General features: G+C 41.6%; 3 protein-coding genes across 4 annotated transcripts in view; all 3 read left to right on the top strand.

The window, feature by feature from the left end:
* anks1b (ankyrin repeat and sterile alpha motif domain containing 1B) overlaps positions 1-19,473 on the top strand; it is a 222,899-nt gene that overhangs the window by 32,310 nt on the left and 171,116 nt on the right. The window lies entirely within an intron of this gene.
* Positions 2,280-4,530, top strand: LOC136959881 (E3 ubiquitin-protein ligase TRIM39-like). Its single transcript, XM_067254098.1, has 2 exons — positions 2,280-2,402; positions 2,641-4,530. Exon 2 carries the CDS (start codon positions 2,643-2,645, stop codon positions 4,254-4,256), a length of 1,614 nt encoding a protein of 537 aa, XP_067110199.1. The 5' UTR covers positions 2,280-2,402; positions 2,641-2,642; the 3' UTR covers positions 4,257-4,530.
* Positions 7,472-13,435, top strand: LOC136960421 (uncharacterized). The gene is made up of 2 exons (XM_067254918.1): positions 7,472-9,138; positions 11,698-13,435. Exons 1-2 carry the CDS (start codon positions 7,472-7,474, stop codon positions 13,355-13,357), a joined length of 3,327 nt encoding a protein of 1,108 aa, XP_067111019.1. The 3' UTR covers positions 13,358-13,435.

Raw genomic sequence — 19,473 nt, forward strand, 5'->3', positions numbered from 1 at the left:
GTTGAACAAGTTACAATTAAACAATTTAACAACATGAACCTCAAAAGTGCAAGGTGTACCTGTGGGAAAAAAGCAAGCAAAAAATATATATTACACAGCAAGTACAATAGTTTTAAGTCAGTTACTAACTAACCAAGTTGTTGCCTGGGAAGTTCTGAACAATTTTCCTCACATCTTTATTCTTACTGGCATGTTATTGTAGCTCTAGCTCTGTAGCTGGCTGGTAGGCGTGTTAATGTAGCTCTAGCTCTGTAGCTGGCTGGTAGGCGTGTTAATGTAGCTCTAGCTCTGTAGCTGGCTGGTAGGCGTGTTAATGTAGCTCTAGGTGTGTGTGTAGCTGCTCATGGCTTGAAGGATGCTTCCCTAGCTCCTCCCACCCATTGCCTGTGCAGTACTTGACATCGGAGCTCATAGCCTGAGATCAAATAATCTATTTTCTATGTTCCTTTGCATTTTATGTTTCAGGTATGAACCCTAGGCTGTAATGGAAATGAAATGAAGCAAACAAAAGTTTATTTTGTGCTTTAAATCACAAGTTACTGAATCTGCAGAATACAGTTCCTCAGGGTGGCACTGTTTTCACATTCCTGACTTGATGATAATACAGGTCTGGGCTTCCATTGATCATTAACTCAATTGTTAACACGCACAGACACACACACACACACACACACACAAATACACAGACTGTGCTAAGGGGTTTCCAGATGGAAGCTGATTGAAATATAGGACCAATCAATACCTACACTGGATACACAGTGATTTTTGTCTTCCCTCTCCCTGTCTGATTGATTCCACAACTCTCTCCCTCTTTCCCTGTACATCCTTTCTCTCTCCCTCCCCCTCTCGATCTCTCTGTACCCCCTCCCTCTCTCTCTTGCTTTCTCTGTAACCCCCCCATGTCTCACTTACTGTATCCCCCCTCCCTCCCTCCCTCGCTCTTTCTTTCTCTTGAAGGGATCTCACAGTGTCGAAAAAAGAAAAAAAAAGAGGGATTCGGGACAAGTGGACAAATGTATTTTCCATGAACATAAACACCTACCTTTTCACACGTAATGGGAGTGACCCTTTAGCAGAGTAACTGTGTTTGGTGTGCGTAGGTGTGGAGCACTACTATGTCAAGCATTGCTGGCCGCCTGCGTCAGAGCCGCATGGCTTAAGGGTTGTAAAACATCTAATTCTAGAAAGGTCTAAGGGGTGCGTTTCATATAAAAACCACCATAAACCGTTGTGGTTAAGTGAGTCATTTCTTTATGGTCGCCCTGTGTGAAAATTTCACAAGAGAACGAGTCGGGAGTCATTTCAGGACAACTGAGAAAGTTCTGGTTGCAGGCCGACTGAGGGTGGGAGGGATAAATTGTCTTATTGTTTTAAGGCTTGGGGAAATAGAAATATCAGGCTTGTTGTGGGGGAGTCTGGTGGGTGGTGTTTGTATGTGGGTCCTTTTATGTACAGGACGTTTGTCCAATCATTTGTTTTAATATTGACCCACTTTTTCCGACACACGCACGTACAAGCTGCTCATAGTCTTCAAAGGTACCACAGGTTTCACCGTACCATCTTCATCCTGCTTACAGTACATCTTTGTGTGCCAAATCAACTACGCTACATAACATAGCCCCTCACCGGAACTACAACCCTATAGGCATGGCCTCACTGATGAGCTGACCTTCAGGATGATCACGTGATCGATGATGGACTTCCTGAATCCTGAGGAGAATGGGTATTGGTTATTGATTGCTTCTGCCTGCTTTTAATTATAATTGAGTGGGAATGAAAGAAAATAGTCAGAGGTAGCTATTTGTGTGTGTGTGTTTATGAGAGAAGCCAAGTTGCCTAAAGAGCACGATGTGGTATGGACACTGGATTCCAAACTACATCCCAATCAGTCACCTCAGAAATACATTATGCAAATACAGTCTGTGTGACGGAAGCTCAACGACAACTGGTAAAATACAAAAAGTACTGTGATCTGGTACTAAATACTTTCTTTTTGTAGAAGTCCTGTACTTATCAAAAACACCAAGAAGGGAATTGAGGTCAGTCAGTCACTGTCACCTCTATTCTGAAGTGTTCATTTAATGTGTTTAAATACAAAGTTTGCTGAAAGATTCCAGGTCTGGTCCGTGATATATCTTTATTGCTGTGACGTTTCCTAGTCTTTGGGACTCACAACCCTCTTGATCAATATGCTCCCTTAAAATGATGAAGCCATGTGAAGGGTTAACTTTGTAGCAGGAAGAGGAGACACTGAACATGCGTGCACTGGTAGAGGGGAAGGGACAGCCATATCGCTGAAGTGAAACTTAAGCATACAGTAGAATTTGCAAGCAAGAAAAACGTTTTTTAGCTTTTACATTAACATATAAACAGAAGAACAGATTCAGCAACCACTGAAAAAAGTAAGTAGAAAGATTCACGATTATAAATAATGAACAATTCCATGTATTCACATTTCCTGTTTTGACAGTTTTACTGACCTAAATCGTTCTTACATGTGTTACAATTCTTACCTACGGTGTGTTAAAATACCAATCAAAAGGCCATGAAGCAAGACAGAATTTGGGTAGCAAAATCAAATCAGAGAGAGCACAATTGCAAGGCAATGCCTTTATGGTTTTACTTTTGGTTTCTCTCTAGACATGGCTTCATGCAGCAGTCTCCTGTCTGAAGATCAGTTCCAGTGTTCTATCTGTCTGGATGTGTTCACAGAACCTGTCACTATTCCATGCGGACACAATTACTGTAAGGCCTGCATCACAAGGCACTGGGATAACAACGATGTGTGTCAGTGTCCACTGTGTCAGAAGAACTTCGTCAGAAAACCTGACATCTTTGTGAACACAATGTTCAGAGATGTTGTCGAGAAATTTAGGATGAATGTCCGAGTTAAATACGAGTCACATTCCAAACCTGGGGATGTGTCCTGTGACGTCTGCACTGGGAGGAAACTCAAGGCCAAGAAGTCCTGTCCTGTCTGTCAGACCTCTTACTGTGAGACTCACCTGGAGCCTCATCAGAGAGTTGCAGCCTTGAAGAAACACAAGCTGATCGACCCTGTGGAGAACCTGGAGGACAGGATGTGTCAGAAGCATGAGAGACCCCTGGAACTGTTCTGCAGGACTGACCAGACGTGTGTGTGTCTCATGTGCGTCACCACAGACCACCAGACGCATGATACTGTTTCTCTAGAGGAGGAATATAGCAAAAGGAAAGCAACGATGCACGAGATACTGGTCGAAATGAATACGATGATACAGATACGATCTAGGGAGGTTGAGAAGATCAAACGCTCAGTAGAGACCAGCAAGAGAGATGCACTTGAAGAGATATCAGACAGCATTGAGGTCTTCACTGCTCTGGTCCGGGCCATTGAGAAAAGCCGGGCTGAGCTCATTGAGATGATTGAGGAGAAGCAGAAAGCAGCAGAGAAACAGGCAGATGAGTCCATCAAAGATCTGGAGCAGGAGATCACTGAGCTGAAGAGGAGAAGCACCGAGCTGAACAAATTCTCACACAGTGACGACCACCTCCACCTGCTCCAGAGCATCCCATCCTTGAGCACCCCACAAATGAAAGATTATCCTGAGGTCAGTGTTGATGGGGATCTGTACAAGGGGGCATTGGGAAGAACCATCTCTCAGCTAAAAGACGCACTCAATAAAGAGATGGAGAATATCCCTATAGTCAAGCTGAAGAGGATTCAGCAGTATGCAGTGGCTGTGACTCTGGACCCTGATACAGCACATCCCAAACTCTGCCTGTCTGAGGATGGGAAACAAGTGACACATGCAGACCTCTGGAACAATCTTCCTGACAGCCCAGAGAGATTTAACCGGACTCTCGGGGTCCTGGGGATGCAGGACCTCTCAGCCGGGAGGTCCTACTATGAGGTTGAGGTTAAAGGGAAGATTATTTGGGATTTAGGAGTGGCCAGCAAGTCCATCAACAGAAAGTGGACAGTCAGACTTGTGGATAGACCTGAGGACGGATACTGGACTCTGTCTTTGAGGAATGGCAATGAGTACACAGTTAATGCTGCCCCTGGTGTCCTCCTCTCCCTGAGACAGAAGCCCCAGAAGGTGGGGGTGTTTGTGGACTATGAGAGAGGTCTGGTCTCCTTTTATGACGTGGAGGCCAGGTCTCATATCTACTCTTACACTGGCTGCACCTTCAAAGGGAAGTTGTATCCATATTTCAGCCCTAGCTCCAATCATGGTGGCAAAAATGCAGCTCCTCTGATCATATCCCTGTAAAGACTTGTGAAACTGACCTGTTGAATGAACCTACAAATTGTCATTTAATTGTTGGGATGCAGTATTCTATCAATTCACTGATGATTATCTGGGATTACTGACCATTGTATTTTGATGAATATATGTAATGTTATGACAGGATGGTGGTTGTAATGTATAACATCGTTTGAAGTACATGTACAGTTTCTTCCCTTCCGCTGTTGGCCTCTTCAACAAGGCCAAGGGACCACACTGACTCAAATGACTTCTTGCTTAAAACACTCTGCTTTTTGCACTGCATTACAACATGGTATTTTTTGTAATATTTGTATTTTTGTATTTTTATATTGTAATTTACGGCAACTTATATTTTATTGTATATTTAATTATATTCTAATCCCACTTAGTACTGCTAGTTTATGTACCCTTAGTATAGTTAGTCCACATATTAAAATTTTAGGTATATGTTTATGGTATGCACCTTCCTGCCAAAGCAAATTCCTTGTCTGTGCAAACTTTCATGGCGAATAAATCCCTTTCTGATTCTGATGAAGATATACTGTACTCGTGGAGAACAACAGAATATGGATTTCTGCACTCAAGGATCAATGATGGGGTATTGGTTTTTCTAACCATAGTGGATGTCACCCAGACATTCTGACAGTTTAAGCTGACACAAAGATAAGTAAGGCAGCGGGTCCAGTTCAAACGGCAAACTTAAACACAGAGCCATGGGTACATGTGTAACCGGTGTGAATCGGTGAAACTCACTCCTCAGGTATGTAAGAGGCCACCCGCGTCAACAAAGAGCTAGTTTTTCGTTGGCGTAGTTGGTAGTGGTTGCGCTTGGCAGTCCAGAGGTAGCAGGTTCGACTCCCGGCATCGAACGAAGGCCCTGGCGGCGCAAGACCATGTCTCTTACACCTCCGTTACACATGCGGTAACAGCGATTTGTAATCGCAAATTCAGAGATAAGATGTCCTTCAAAAGCTTATTTACATTGGCAGGGTTTCCCAGATTCGTTAAGAAGCTCTTAACGCTAAGAGCTTCTTAGGAGCGTTCTAAGAACGCTCTAGAACGCTCTTAGAACGCTCTTAGAACGCTCTTAGAACGCTCCTAAGAAGCTCTTGGCGTTAAGAGCTTCTTAACGAATCTGGGAAACCCGGCCATTGTCTGGCTGGCAATGTCTGTCACTGGCACAAGGTCAAACCAATGTCACTGCGCTATAAAAATACAAGAATCTACTGGGTATGGTATTGTCTTGTCTTCTGACTACCTCGTGAATGAACACTGTGGCTGATGACCTTCATAAGGTCCCATAGACAGACGTAAAAGTAATTGCCGGTTGTGTATTCCTACAATAGGTGGTTGTCTTACAATACAAGAATACATGATTGCAGGGCTCTCAAATTTGATCAAGAGTTTGATGTAGCCTGCAGTAGGGTGTATACATGTGTGTGTATGGTGAGAGTATAGTGCAAATATGATTGATGTGTGAACAGTAAATGTGTGAGTGAATTGGTAGATGGAGGTACATGTTGAAGTTGTGAATAGCTTCTCATATCACTGAGGTGATGGACTGTAATAAAGCTGAGAATCAAAGTTCAATTGTCAGATGATTCACAGCACACTTGCAAAACACTTACTGCTCTAGCCTAGTTGAAAAAATAATTTACTAGTGCCATGTTGACTGAACCCATGTACTGTAAATACTAAGTGTTGACTAACTGGAAAAAGTCTCAGTGGTTTTGCTTTTGGTGTCTATATAGATATAGCTTCTCCTAATGGTCTCCTGTCTGAAGTTCATGTCTTCCAGCAGTGTGGATCTTTTTTATGTGGACACAATTTCTGTAAGGACTGTAATACCAAGCATTGGAATAACAGTGAATCTGTGTCAGTGTCCCGTGTGCAGAAATGCCAACTCTCCTGATAGTTCCAGAAGTTTCCCTCAGATTGATAGTGGCTCCCTGATTCCTGCAAATTATATACAATATCTCACGGCGAGTGGTGGGGTAGGACCCAAATGCAGGAGAGTTGGCAGGAATTGTCGAACAAAGGGGTTTATTTCTTGAAACAGGAACACAGACAGGGTACTCACGTAACAAGGGTAATGACAAGACAAAGACTGGACACAAAACAGGAACCTAAATACACAGAACCAAACAAGGCACAGGTGGACACATTGAAACTAATGAGACAGGTGAAGACAATGACAGACACAGAAACACTAGGGCAGGGAAAAACCAAAACAACAGGGGGTCACGGCTGTGGCCGTGACACAATATCCCGGGAATCTTGTATTTAGTTTTCCTAATAATATTTTTTATCATAAAAAATATAGATATACAAAATATATATTTTTAAATTATTTTATTGACTGAGTGGAAGAAAAGTAAGAAAGAAAAGCAAACTTTTGTTGGTCGATAGCTTCTTAAGTTTGAGTGAGAAAGGAATCTTTGTTACAGTAGATGAGTAATGCTGGGTACACACCACAGGATAATGGGGCCGATTTCCCCCCTTCCGACAATCCTAGGTAATGTCCCGATTATCTTGATGGTTCTACAGATTATTTTATCAGATTTTCCCTTGGTGTGAGGTGTGTTAAGAGTGACCGAACATGCTCGGAAGAACGTCGGAGCCGCCCCGATCACGAATCGTAAATATTCAACATATTTACGATCAGAAATCAGTGTGGGGGGAGCAAAACGGTCTAGGATTTTTTTTGTCCTCATGTTTGTGGTCTCTCACATTTTGAAAATCGTATAAGATTTAAAAAATATTTTTGTGTGTACCCAGCATAAGCCCTTCTATCCACCTCATTCACTTTTATAGAATCCAGTCATGTAAAGGGTTAAGTGTTTCATAATAAATTGGAGGAGGAGGACAAGGAGGAGCAACTTTTTATGGTATCATTCAAGTAAAGCTGAAGGACATGCATTGTCGGTATGCAAGGAACTGCTCCATAGCTCTATAGCCTGTAATCGTAGTTTTTATTTGGATTTGCAGTTCAAGAACAGATTCAACAGCTGTAAAAATACAAACAAGTAAGTAAACATCAGTTTAGTGAGTCAGTAACAGCTCAGTTCTTTTCACGTCATCTAGTTTTCTCAATTTAAAGTTTTCTCGGTAGATTGTTCTCACATTTGTTCAAAATGTGTTAATGTTTCATATGATGTCAACCATAATATGGTAGCAGAATTATAATCAAAGAAACTACTTGTTCCAAGAAATGCTTTATGGTGTTACCTTTGGTCTCTCTAGTTATGGCCTCTCCCTGCAGTCTGCTGTCTGAAGAGCAGTTCCTGTGTTCTATCTGTCTGGATGTGTTTAACGACCCAGTTTCTACTCCATGTGGACACACCTGCTGTAAGGCCTGCATCACAAACTACTGGGATGTCAGTGACGTGTATCAGTGTCCCATGTGTAAGGAAAGGTTCAACAAAAGACCGGACCTTCGTGTCAACACGACCCTCAGAGAGGTTGTGGAGAAATTTAATATGAGTATGAGATGGAAAAAGGGTTACCATGCCAAACCTGGAGAAGTGTGCTGTGATGTCTGCACTGGGAGGAAGCTCAAGGCCCTGAAGTCCTGTCTGGTGTGTCTGACCTCTTACTGTGAGACTCACCTGGAGCCTCATCAGAGAGTTGCAGCCTTGAAGAAACACAAGCTGATTGACCCTGTGGAGAATCTGGAGGACAGGATGTGTCAGAAGCATGACAAACTGTTGGAACTCTTCTGTAGGACTGACCAGACGTGTGTTTGTCTGATGTGCATCAGAACGGACCACCAGACTCACGTTGCTGTCTCTTTAGAGGAGGAGAGTAGGAAGAGGAAAGCTAAGATGGCCGTTGTGATGGCCGAAATGAATCAGATGATAAAGATACGTTCTTGGAAGGTGTTAGAGATCAAACACTCATTAGAGATCAGCAGGAGAGATGCACATGAAAATATATCAGACAGCATAGAGGTATTCACTGCTCTGGTGCGCTCCATTGAGAGAAGCCAGGCTGAGCTCATTGAGGTGATTGAGGAGAAGCAGAAAGCAGCAGAGAAACAGGCTGAAGGGTTGATTAAAGATTTGGAGCAGGAGATCACTGAGTTGCAGAAGAAAAGCTCTAAACTTGAGAAGCTTTCAAACACTGAGGACCACCTCCACCTGCTCCAGAGCTTCCCATCCCTGAGCACCCCTGAGCACACCAAGGACTGTTCTGAGATCAGTGTCCACAGTGATCAGTATAAGGGGACCCTAGAAACAGCTGTTTCTCAGCTGATGAAGACACTCAATAAAGAGATGGAGAGATTTTTTAAAAATAAGATGAGGAGTATTCAGCAGTATGCAATGGATGTGACTCTGGACCCTGATACAGCTCATCCCAAACTCATCCTGTCTGAGGATGGGAAACAAGTGAAACATGGAAACCTATGGAACAATCTTCCTGACAATCCAGAGAGGTTTAACCGGAGTCTCATTGTCCTGGGAAAGCAGGGCTTCTTCTCAGGGAGGTTCTACTATGAGGTGCAGGTTGAGGGGAAGACTAAGTGGGATCTGGGAGTAGCCAGAGAGACCGTCAACAGGAAGTCAACCGTCACCCTGAACCCTGTGGACGGATACTGGACTCTGTCTTTGAGGAATCAAAATGAGTACACAGCTAATGCTGGCCCTGGTGTCTCCCTGTCCCTGAGACGGAAGCCCCAGAAGGTGGGGGTGTTTGTGGATTGCGCGAAGGGTCTCGTCTCCTTTTATGATGTGGAGGCCAGGTCTCATATCTTCTCTTTCACTGGCTGCACCTTCAAAGGGAAGCTATATCCATTCTTTAATCCATGTCTTAATGATGGTGGTGAAAACTCTGTCCCTCTCATCATATGTCCTGTGACCTCATACAGAATAAACTTTAGAATGGTGTCAGATTAATGTGATATGTCAGATTAACTCATTGAACCAATTCATGTATGCAGTGTAACTGTCTTTGTACAGCAAGACATAGACATGTTTTGAAACCTGATTCAAATTAATATACTGCAACAAGTAGCTGTATTCTATATGGAGGTGAGTTTATTCATCTGGTCTGTCAATCATAACAGCGTTTTAACTGTGTATCCGGTGAAAAGGAACTGGATAGTGTATTATGTATGAAGACCGTATAAGTTAATGATTGGATATTTTATGATACACCTGGTACCAAATGTAATGTGATATGATTAGGGTTTATGAACAGATGTGTTTCTAATGGGGGTCAACACATATTTTCTTGTAGAATGGTTTAGTGATTTTTCCATTAGGCCTATCAGGCTTCCCTGATGATCCATGATCCTCCATTCCACTGTGCTATTGGTTGATTTGTTTCTATTCATCAGTAACCTGTTTTGTGCTTTTTTTTCTTACCACTGATAAAAATATTGAAACATAAACAATTTCAAACCTTACATAATAATAGATATATTCTGGAATCTAGCATGCCACATGGCCTGTCACGGCCACAGCCGTGCCCCCCCTGGTTTCAGTTTTGTCCTACCCTAGTGTTTCCCTGTCATTGTCTTTACCTGTTCTCGTTAGCGTTATTGTGTCCACCTGTGTCATTTGGTTCTGTGTATTTAGGTTTCTGTTTTGTGTCCAGTCTTTGTCTTGTCCTTACCATACCTGTCCGTGTGAGTACCCTATCTGTTCCCAGTGTTTTGAGAATAAAACCCTTGTTTCTGCCATGCCTGCCGACTGCCCTGCGTTTGGGTCCAATCCCACCTCACGTCGTGACATGGCCTCTTTAAGGATAACAAAATGAAAGCAAGTAAAAATATTCCCTTTGGTTCTGGGACTTTGACGTGTCTGTAAGTGAAGGTCAGTGAACTATATTTTGGCACCTCTAGCTTACATTTACATTACATTTATTCATTTAGCAGACGCTTTTATCCAAAGCGACTTCGAAGAGAGAGCTTTACAAATGTGCATAGGTCACTGATAACAACGAGATAGCCCCAAAACATTACGGGTAGCCAAAACATGAAGCATTGTGAAAAGCAAATAAGTGCCAATGGGAAGAACTATAAGAGCATGTAGTTAAACAAGTTACAATTAAACTACATGAACCTCAAAAAGTGCAAGAGTGTACCTGTAGAAAAAGCAACAATAATATAATTCACAGCAAGTACAAGAAGTTAAATCAGTTACTACTAACCAACAAGAGCAACAAGTCCCTCAATAAGAGTCATTGTGTTCCTGGAGGAAACTCAGGTCCAGCAAATCATTCCTAAGTACCGTTGTACTCCCAGAACAAGTGTGTCTTAAGCCTTTTCTTGAAGGTGGGGAGACAGTCAGTGTCTCTGATGCAGGTGGGGAGGTGATTCCACCATTGGGGGGCCAGACAGGAGAAGAGCTTGGGTTGGGAGCTTACTGGGATTGCTCTAAGAAAGATTGTGGCATGTGAAGCGAAGGCAGATAGGTATAGAAGAAATGATACCTTCTCAATACACTCCTCCATTGGACAGTCTCCATCTCGAAAATGCAAAAATATGTCCCTTTTGTTGAAAAATTGATATGTCATGTTGTAGTAGGCCTATTCTTACACTTTGAATACGTCTGCAATTAGAAACCATATCAGATGAGAAATGTGTTTTCATGTCGGGAAAACACTTCTAAATTAAATTTGAAATGTCATTCATACCAAAAGTTTACTTACTGATAAACATGTCTCTGTTCATGAAATCAAGTTTCAGGATATTATCTTCCTTCCTCCAAAAAAGTTAGTGTGAGTGAGAGAGCGAGCTAAATAGAGAGGGATATACGTGTTTTTATGTCTCTAACAGTTAAGGGTTAACTTTGTATCAGGAGGGACACACGCAATATGAGGGAGGAACAGCCTGCTGTTATTTGTCTGGTGTAAAGTTGAAGAAAGTACAGTAGCAGAGGGATCTCGATATAAACGATTGCTTAGCTCCGCAAATGTCTTAAAATAAAACGTAGCTTCTTTTGTTCCTGTCAACTTTTTTTTGGTTTACAGATTCAGCGAACAAAAAAATACTAACAGGTTAGTCAATCGACTTGCATTAGCGGATCAGTAACGGCTTTATTCTGTTATCGTTTTCAAAATGTAAGAACATTGCAAGCAAGGTAGGTTTTTAGTTTTTAGTTGATCATTCTTAGTACTTGTAACTTAGTCAAGCGATAAACTCCAAGGGGTTTTGCAGTCAGTAATCTACTATCGTGGTTGTGGAGTGGTGTCACTAACACACGGGCAGCCATGTTAAAGTTTCTAATCTAGGTAGGGTACCCCCCCCTTTACAGTAGATAAGAGGTGCGGTCTTGGCTCATTGAACCTAGGATGCTTTTCATAAAGCGAGCCCTAACAACCAAAATGTATCCCAGTAAATATGGCCGTTAGATATTCAGTGTTGAGTGACATTGTTGGGAAAAGTTAAGAAGTTCATGATTATAGGTTATAAAATCATTTTAAAAGCCTCTTGTTCCAGGAAATGCTTTATGGTGTTACCTTTGGTCTCTCTAGATATGGCTTCTCCCAGCAGTCTGTTTTCCGAAGAGCAGTTCCGGTGTTGTATCTGTCTGGACCTTTTAAGTGAGCCTGTGTCCCTTCCATGTGGACACAACTTCTGCAAGGACTGTATCTCCAGGCACTGGGATAACAATGATCTGTATCAGTGCCCCATGTGTATGAAGGATTTCTACAGAAGACCAAATCTTCAGGTCAACACAATGTTCAGAGATGTTGTCGAGAAATTTAAGATGTTGAACGTTAGAGGGAAAGAGGAGTTCCTTTGCAAACCTGGAGAAATACCCTGTGATGTCTGCACTGGGAGGAAGCTCAAGGCCCTGAAGTCCTGTCTGGTGTGTCAGACCTCCTACTGTGAGACTCACCTGGAGCCTCATCAGAGAGTTGCAGCCTTGAAGAAACACAAGCTGATCGACCCTGTGGAGAATCTGGAGGACAGGATGTGTCAGAAGCATGACAAACCTTTAGAAGTCTTCTGTAGGACTGACCAGATGTGTGTTTGTCTGATGTGCATCAACACAGACCACCAGACTCACAATGCTGTTCCTTTAGAGGAGGAATATAGAGAAATGAAGTCTAAACTGGAAGATGTGATGATGGAAATGTATAATATTATACATATACACTCTAGGAAGATTAAGGACATCAAACACTCATTGGAGATCAGCAGGATAGATGCACATAAAGAGATATCAGACAGCATAGAGGTATTCACTGCTCTGGTGCGCTCCATTGAGAGAAGCCAGGCTGAGCTCATTGAGGTGATTGAGGAGAAGCAGAAAGCAGCAGAGAAACGGGCTGAAGGGTTGATTAAAGATCTGGAGCAGGAGATCACTGAGTTGCAGAAGAAAAGCTCTAAACTTGAGAAGCTTTCAAACACTGAGGACCACCTCCACCTGCTCCAGAGCTTCCCATCCCTGAGCACCCCTCCACACAGTAAGGACTGGTCTGAGATCAGTGTCCACAGTGATCAGTATGAGGGTACATTGGGAAGAGCTGTTTCTCAGCTGAAGGAGACTCTGGATAAAGAGATGGAGAAGTTTCCTGAAGTCAAGCTGAAGAGGATTCAGCAGTATGCAGTGGATGTGACTCTGGACCCTGATACCGCACATCCCAATCTCATTCTATCTGCGGATGGGAAACAAGTGAGAGATGGAGACAAACGCAATAATCTTTCTGACCGTCCAGAAAGGTTTGACTCATGTGTAATTGTCCTGGGAAAACAGTGCTTCTCCTCACTGAGGTTCTACTATGAGGTGCAGGTTGAGGGGAAGACTGATTGGGATTTAGGAGTGGCCAGAGAGTCCATCAACAGGAAGGGGGAGATCACACTGAGTCCTGGGAATGGATACTGGACTGTGAGTCTTACTGATGGAAATGAGTATGTGGCTGAAGCTGGACCTGGTGTCCTCCTCTCCCTGAGACAGAAGCCCCAGAAGGTGGGAGTGTTTGTGGACTATGAGGAGGGTCTGGTCTCCTTTTATGATGTGGAGGCCAAGTCTCATATCTACTCTTACACTGGCTGCACCTTCAAAGAGAAGCTTTATCCATTCTTTAGCCCTAGTCCTAATGATGGAGGTAAAAACTCTGCCCCACTCATTATATCTCCTGTTAATCCTTAGTTGGCCATGACCTGTATATGGAAATTTAGCACAGTGTTGGTCAGGCTATCCTTCTGACATGGTATGAAAGCAGTTTCATTGACGCAGTATTGTATTTGTATTACATATATAATATGTAAAAACATATGTAATACATACATACATATATAATATGTATACATATATATTTGTGTGGGGATGCACTGAATGTGTGCAATGTAATACTGTAATGTGTCCTGGAGAGATGCACATAAAGAGGACTTCACCTCACTGAGGAGTGGCCAGAGAGCCCATCATCAGGAAGGGGACAATCACAATGATGATGACGCCCTGAGGATGGAGACTGGACTTATAATGATGAACATTTGCACATTAGGGCAAATGCAGACTCTGTAGTCCTCCTCTCCATAAATGAGAAGCCCAGATGGTGGGGGTGTTTGTGGACTATGAGGAGGGTCTGGTCTCCTTTTATTGTGGAGGTCAGGTCTCATATCTACTCTTTCACTGGCTGCACCTCCACTGAGAAACTATTCATTCTTTAACAGTGGAGAAATGGAGTCCTATGGAAGACGTTTTCTAACAATCCAGAAAGGTTTGACTGTTATATTGTTGCCTTGGGAAAGCAGGGCATCCCCTCTGGAAGGATCTACTACTGTCTGAGGTGCAGGTTGAGGGGCAGAGTAACTGGTAGTAGCCAGTGAGTCCATCAACGGGAAGGGGATTATTCCACTGGACCCTGAAGATGGATACTGGACAGTGAGTCTTGAGTAAAGGAGATGAGTGCTTAGCTTAGACCCCCAACCCTGTCTCTGTCTTCCTGAGACACAATACCCAGAAAGTGGGAATGTTTGGTCTGGTCTCTTTTTATAATCTCTTTTTTACTCTTGCATTGGCTGCACTTTGACAGAGAAGCAATATCTATTCTTTAGCCCTTAATTATGGTGACGGAAACTATGGCCCTCTTATCATACTTTCTGTGATTAAAACCAACCTGGCATAAACACTTTAGGCTAGTACAAGGAAATCATTTTGAAGCAGTACATACGTAATGTCAGTAATGTTTTTAATTTGGTAATGTTATTCTTACATAATTTGAGTTGCCTACTTTATGCAAGGGATGCAATGCACAGAAGCAAGATGGTGTTTTATGTAACTGATACACTTATACAATTTGTGTTATTCTACAGTCTGTTTATTATACCGTATGTGTTGAGATTTGAATGGACAGTACATTTTCATTATCCCTAGTGAACTTCATGAACTATTTGTTGTATTAAAAATGTATACACATTTTTTTTTTTATCAAGCAAGACACTACTGTTGTTTCATGTGGTAGTTACAATTTGTGAAAGCTCCCTATTTATAACTGTTGACATCAGTGTGATGAGATTGAACTACATCATGTTTCATGTGCACAGGGATTGAACTGGGATATAAAAAAGCAAGTACTAAATATAATGAATAATGTGTAAATATTGAAACTGAGATTGAGACTGTACACCTAGAACTGTATGGGATATGTGTGGGTTTGGTGTTAGAGAATTTAACCTTCAATTAGGATTACATTTTTCATCGCATCGCTGTCTGCTTCTCATCCTCACTCCATTCTATCATCTTCAGTACTGTTTTGTTGAATCTTGTATTGTTGGCATGAGCAGCCTCAACATTCTGCAAAACATTTTTTGTTGAGGAATCAATGAATGAGTTCCGTTTGCTCTTTTGACTGTTTTCTCTGTTGAATCTGGCCCCTCAAAGTTGACAAAACATATCAAACTAGAGAGGATACAATTTCTGGGGAAATTGTAGGGTGTGCTTGCTTGCGTCGGTTGCACAGGGGTCTGTATATTTTATATAAAAATGCATCGGGCCTACTTATTATTTATAAAGATTACATAGATTTAAAAGCATCTTTTTTTTTGCTGCTCATTTACAACTCAAAATACGAGTGAAGTGTAGAATGAAATATGATGTCTTCTCATTTCCCCTGCAAGAGGCAGCTTACAGGCTGAATCAAAACGAATACATTTGGCAGACCGGTGTTAAAATGGACCTAATCTCTATGACTTAAACGTCCTTTTAAGTTGTCCCTTCTCGTGATATTTTCATGCATTTAGCCTACTCATATTGCATTCATTCATTAATAAAGAACCCCCTTTGAAGATTATTCTACGACTTTACCGGCAGAAGATAGAATCGCGATTCAAACAGTACCATCTGCTAACTGAAAATATGCCCCCAAAAACGTAAATAAGCTTGACATTTATTTAGTGGAAAATCGCTCATTCATAAAAAGCTCACTGGTAGCGATCATTGTCAGTAACAACGCAAAATGCGATATAGCCCTGTGTGGAGAAGCTGCCCCGGTAAATTCTACTACTACAGTACAGTACTAGACTACTGCTGTGTTCGTCTTGGTAGCGATTGCGTTGGTTGAATTCGATTTAACGTTCCGTTGTACGGTTTAGGCTGAAATTAATTATTTTCATGAACAGATTGACAAAGTTTAGGCTGTGGCAATGAAGTTCAGGTTAGTAGTCAGATTGTTTCAACTATTGAAAGACTTTTGAGTAAGGGGAGTGCCGAACATGTTCTGTCGCCGTTTGACTTGAACAGCTGAGGAGTTTTTGTTAGCTACTCACACTAGTGTCTCGGGTAGGCTACAGTTGCAGTGAGCTACACTGGTTTGAAACCACAGGTAATGGTAATTTCACCAACAAATCGTTTACTAATGTCAGAATAAATCCTACAACGAAAATGTATATGTGAGGAATGTTTATTTTAACGATTGAAAACAGATACATCATAGACCACTGTAGTATGTCTTGCCCGGGCAACACAGGCTAATGTCATGATGCTAATATGTCAGTGAAATAGTAGACTACTGTTTCCGAAAGTAGATGTACTTCCTTAATAATATCAGCTTATATTGTACATTACACATCACAATTGTGTGTCATATCACAAAGTAAAATGAGTAAATATTTATCACCCTGGCCTCTTTGTTTGTGGCGTTTCTGCAGCTGCCTTGCAGTAAAGCTATAGTTAGCCTAGCTATCCCCCAAGTTAACAGATGCGAAACGAATGTTCTGCCAAAGGTAGTCACGCGTGTTTTCGTGACATTATTGCAGACCGGTGTAAAAATTGACCTAATCTCTATGATTTAAACGTCATTTTAAGTTTTTCTCTTATGATATTTTCAGGCATTTAGCCTACTCATATTGCATTCATTCATGAATAAACAACCCCTTTGAAGATTATTCTACGACGTTACCCGGCAGTAGAAGATGGAATCGCAATTCAAACGGTACCATCTGCTAACTGAAAATATGCCCCCCAAAACGTAAATAAGCTTGACATTTATTTAGTGGAAAATTGCTCATTCATAAAAAGCTCACTGGTAGCGATCATTGTCAGTAACAACGCAAAATGCGATATAGCCCTGTGTTGAGAAGCTGCCCCGGTAAATTGTACTACTACGGTACAGTACTAGGCTACTGCTGTGTTCGTCTTGGTAGCGATTGCGTTGGTTGAATTGGATTTAACGTTCCGTTGTACGGTTTAGGCTGAAATTAATTATTTTCATGAACAGATTGACAACGTTTAGGCTGTGGCAATGAAGTTCAGGTTAGTAGTTAGATAGACTTTTGATTTAAGTAAGGGGAGTGCCGAACATTTTCTGTCGCCGTTTGACTTCCTAAACAGCTGTGTACTGTAGCTAGATGTTTTTGTAGTGTGTCTCACGTAAGCTACAGCGTTGCAGTGAGCTACACTGGTTTGAAACCACAGGTAATGGTAATTTCACCAACAAATCGTTTTCTAATGTCAGAATAAATCCTACAACGAAAATGTATATGTGAGGAATGTTTATTTTAACGATTGAAAACAGATAACGCTACATCATAGACCACTGTAGTATGTGTTGCCCGGGAAACACAGGCTAATGTCATGATGCTAATACTTCAGTGAAATAGTAGACTACTGTTTCCGAAAGTAGATGTACTTCCTTCATAATATCAGCTTATATTGTACATTACACATCACAATTGTGTGTCATATCACAAAGTAAAATGAGTAAATAGTTATCACCCTGGCCTCTTTTCTTGTGGCGTTTCTGCAGCTGCCTTGCAGTAAAGCTATAGTTAGCCTAGCTATCCCCCAAGTTAACAGATGCTAAACGAATGTTCTGGCAAAGGTAGTCACGCGTGTTTTCGTGACGTTAGTGACGCAGTGACGTTAGTAACGTCAGTGACTGTGGCTAGCAAATTAGCCACCGTTAGCTTCACTTTTCGCCACAAAAACTTAATTTAAGCTTAAACCATGCAACAGAACGTAAATTCCAATAGAAGCAACTCAATCGCTACCAAGACGAAACTTTTGACACCTACGTTGTCTATGTAGGCCAAGTATTTACTGAGTTTTAGGGGGGCAAAAATAAAAAAAAAATAAAAAAAAATAATAATAATATATATGTGAGAGAACAAAGGTTGTGCTCTCGCCGAAGGCTTGAGCACACCCAACTAGAGAGGATACAATTTCTGGGGAAATTGTAGGGTGTGCTTGCTTGCGTCAGTTGCACAGGGGTCTGTATATTTTATATAAAAATGCATCGGGCCTACTTATTATTTATAAATATTACATAGATTTAAAAGCATCTTTTTTTTGCTGCTCATTTACAACTCAAAATACGAGTGAAGTGTAGAATGAAATATGATGTCTTCTCATTTCCCCTGCAAGAGGCAGCTGACAGGCTGAATCAAAACGAATACATTTGGCAGACCGGTGTAAAAATTGACCTAATCTCTATGACTTAAACGTCCTTTTAAGTTGTACCTTCTCGTGATATTTTCAGGCATTTAGCCTACTCATATTGCATTCATTCATTAATAAAGAACCCCCTTTGAAGATTATTCTACGACTTTACCGGCAGAAGATAGAATCGCGATTCAAACAGTACCATCTGCTAACTGAAAATATGCCCCCAAAAACGTAAATAAGCTTGACATTTATTCAGTGGAAAATCGCTCATTCATAAAAAGCTCACTGGTAGCGATCATTGTCAGTAACAACGCAAAATGCAATATAGCCCTGTGTGGAGAAGCTGCCCCGGTAAATTCTACTACTACAGTACAGTACTAGACTACTGCTGTGTTCGTCTTAGTAGCGATTGCGTTGGTTGAATTCGATTTAACGTTCCGTTGTACGGTTTAGGCTGAAATTAATTATTTTCATGAACAGATTGACAACGTTTAGGCTGTGGCAATGAAGTTCAGGTTAGTAGTCAGATTGTTTCAACTATTGAAAGACTTTTGAGTAAGGGGAGTGCCGAACATGTTCTGTCGCCGTTTGACTTGAACAGCTGAGGAGTTTTTGTTAGCTACTCACACTAGTGTCTAGGGTAGGCTACAGCGTTGCAGTGAGCTACACTGGTTTGAAACCACAGGTAATGGTAATTTAACCAACAAATCGTTTACTAATGTCAGAATAAATCCTACAACGAAAATGTATATGTGAGGAATGTTTATTTTAATGATTGAAAACAGACCACTGTAGTATGTGTTGCCTGGGCAACACAGGCTAATGTCATGATGCTAATACTTCAGTGAAATAGTAGACTACTGTTTCCGAAAGTAGATGTACTTCCTTAATAATATCAGCTTATACTGTACATTACACATCACAATTGTGTGTCATATCACAAAGTAAAATGAGTAAATAGTTATCACCCTAGCCTCTTTGCTTGTGGCGTTTCTGCAGCTGCCTTGCAGTAAAGCTATAGTTAGCCTAGCTATCCCCCAAGTTAACAATGCGAAACGAATGTTCTGCCAAAGGTAGTCACGCGTGTTTTCGTGACGTTAGTGACGTAGTAACGTTAGTAACGTCAGTGACTGTGGCTAGCAAATTAGCCACCGTTAGCTTCACTTTTCGCCACAAAAACTTAACTTCAGCCTAAACCATGCAACGGAACGTAAATTCCAATAGAAGCAACTCAATCGCTACCAAGACGAAACTTTTGACACCTACTTTGTCTATGTAGGCCAAATATTGACTGAGTTTTAGGGGGGCAAAAAGAATAATAATAATAATATATATGTGAGAGAACAAAGGTTGTGCTCTCGCCGAAGGCTTGAGCACACCCA

The sequence above is a fragment of the Osmerus mordax genome, chromosome 17 (genome assembly GCF_038355195.1).
Source record: "Osmerus mordax isolate fOsmMor3 chromosome 17, fOsmMor3.pri, whole genome shotgun sequence".
Classification (NCBI taxonomy): domain Eukaryota; kingdom Metazoa; phylum Chordata; class Actinopteri; order Osmeriformes; family Osmeridae; genus Osmerus; species Osmerus mordax.

Excerpts from the sequence above, each read along its gene's own strand:
- LOC136959881 (XM_067254098.1), top strand. The coding sequence starts at position 2,643 with ATGGCTTCATGCAGCAGTCTCCTGTCTGAAGATCAGTTCCAGTGTTCT.
- LOC136960421 (XM_067254918.1), top strand. The coding sequence starts at position 7,472 with ATGGTGTTACCTTTGGTCTCTCTAGTTATGGCCTCTCCCTGCAGTCTG. Across the intron at positions 9,139-11,697 it reads AGAATAAACTTTAGAATGGT|GAAATGCTTTATGGTGTTAC; the intron begins GTCAGATTAATG and ends CTCTTGTTCCAG.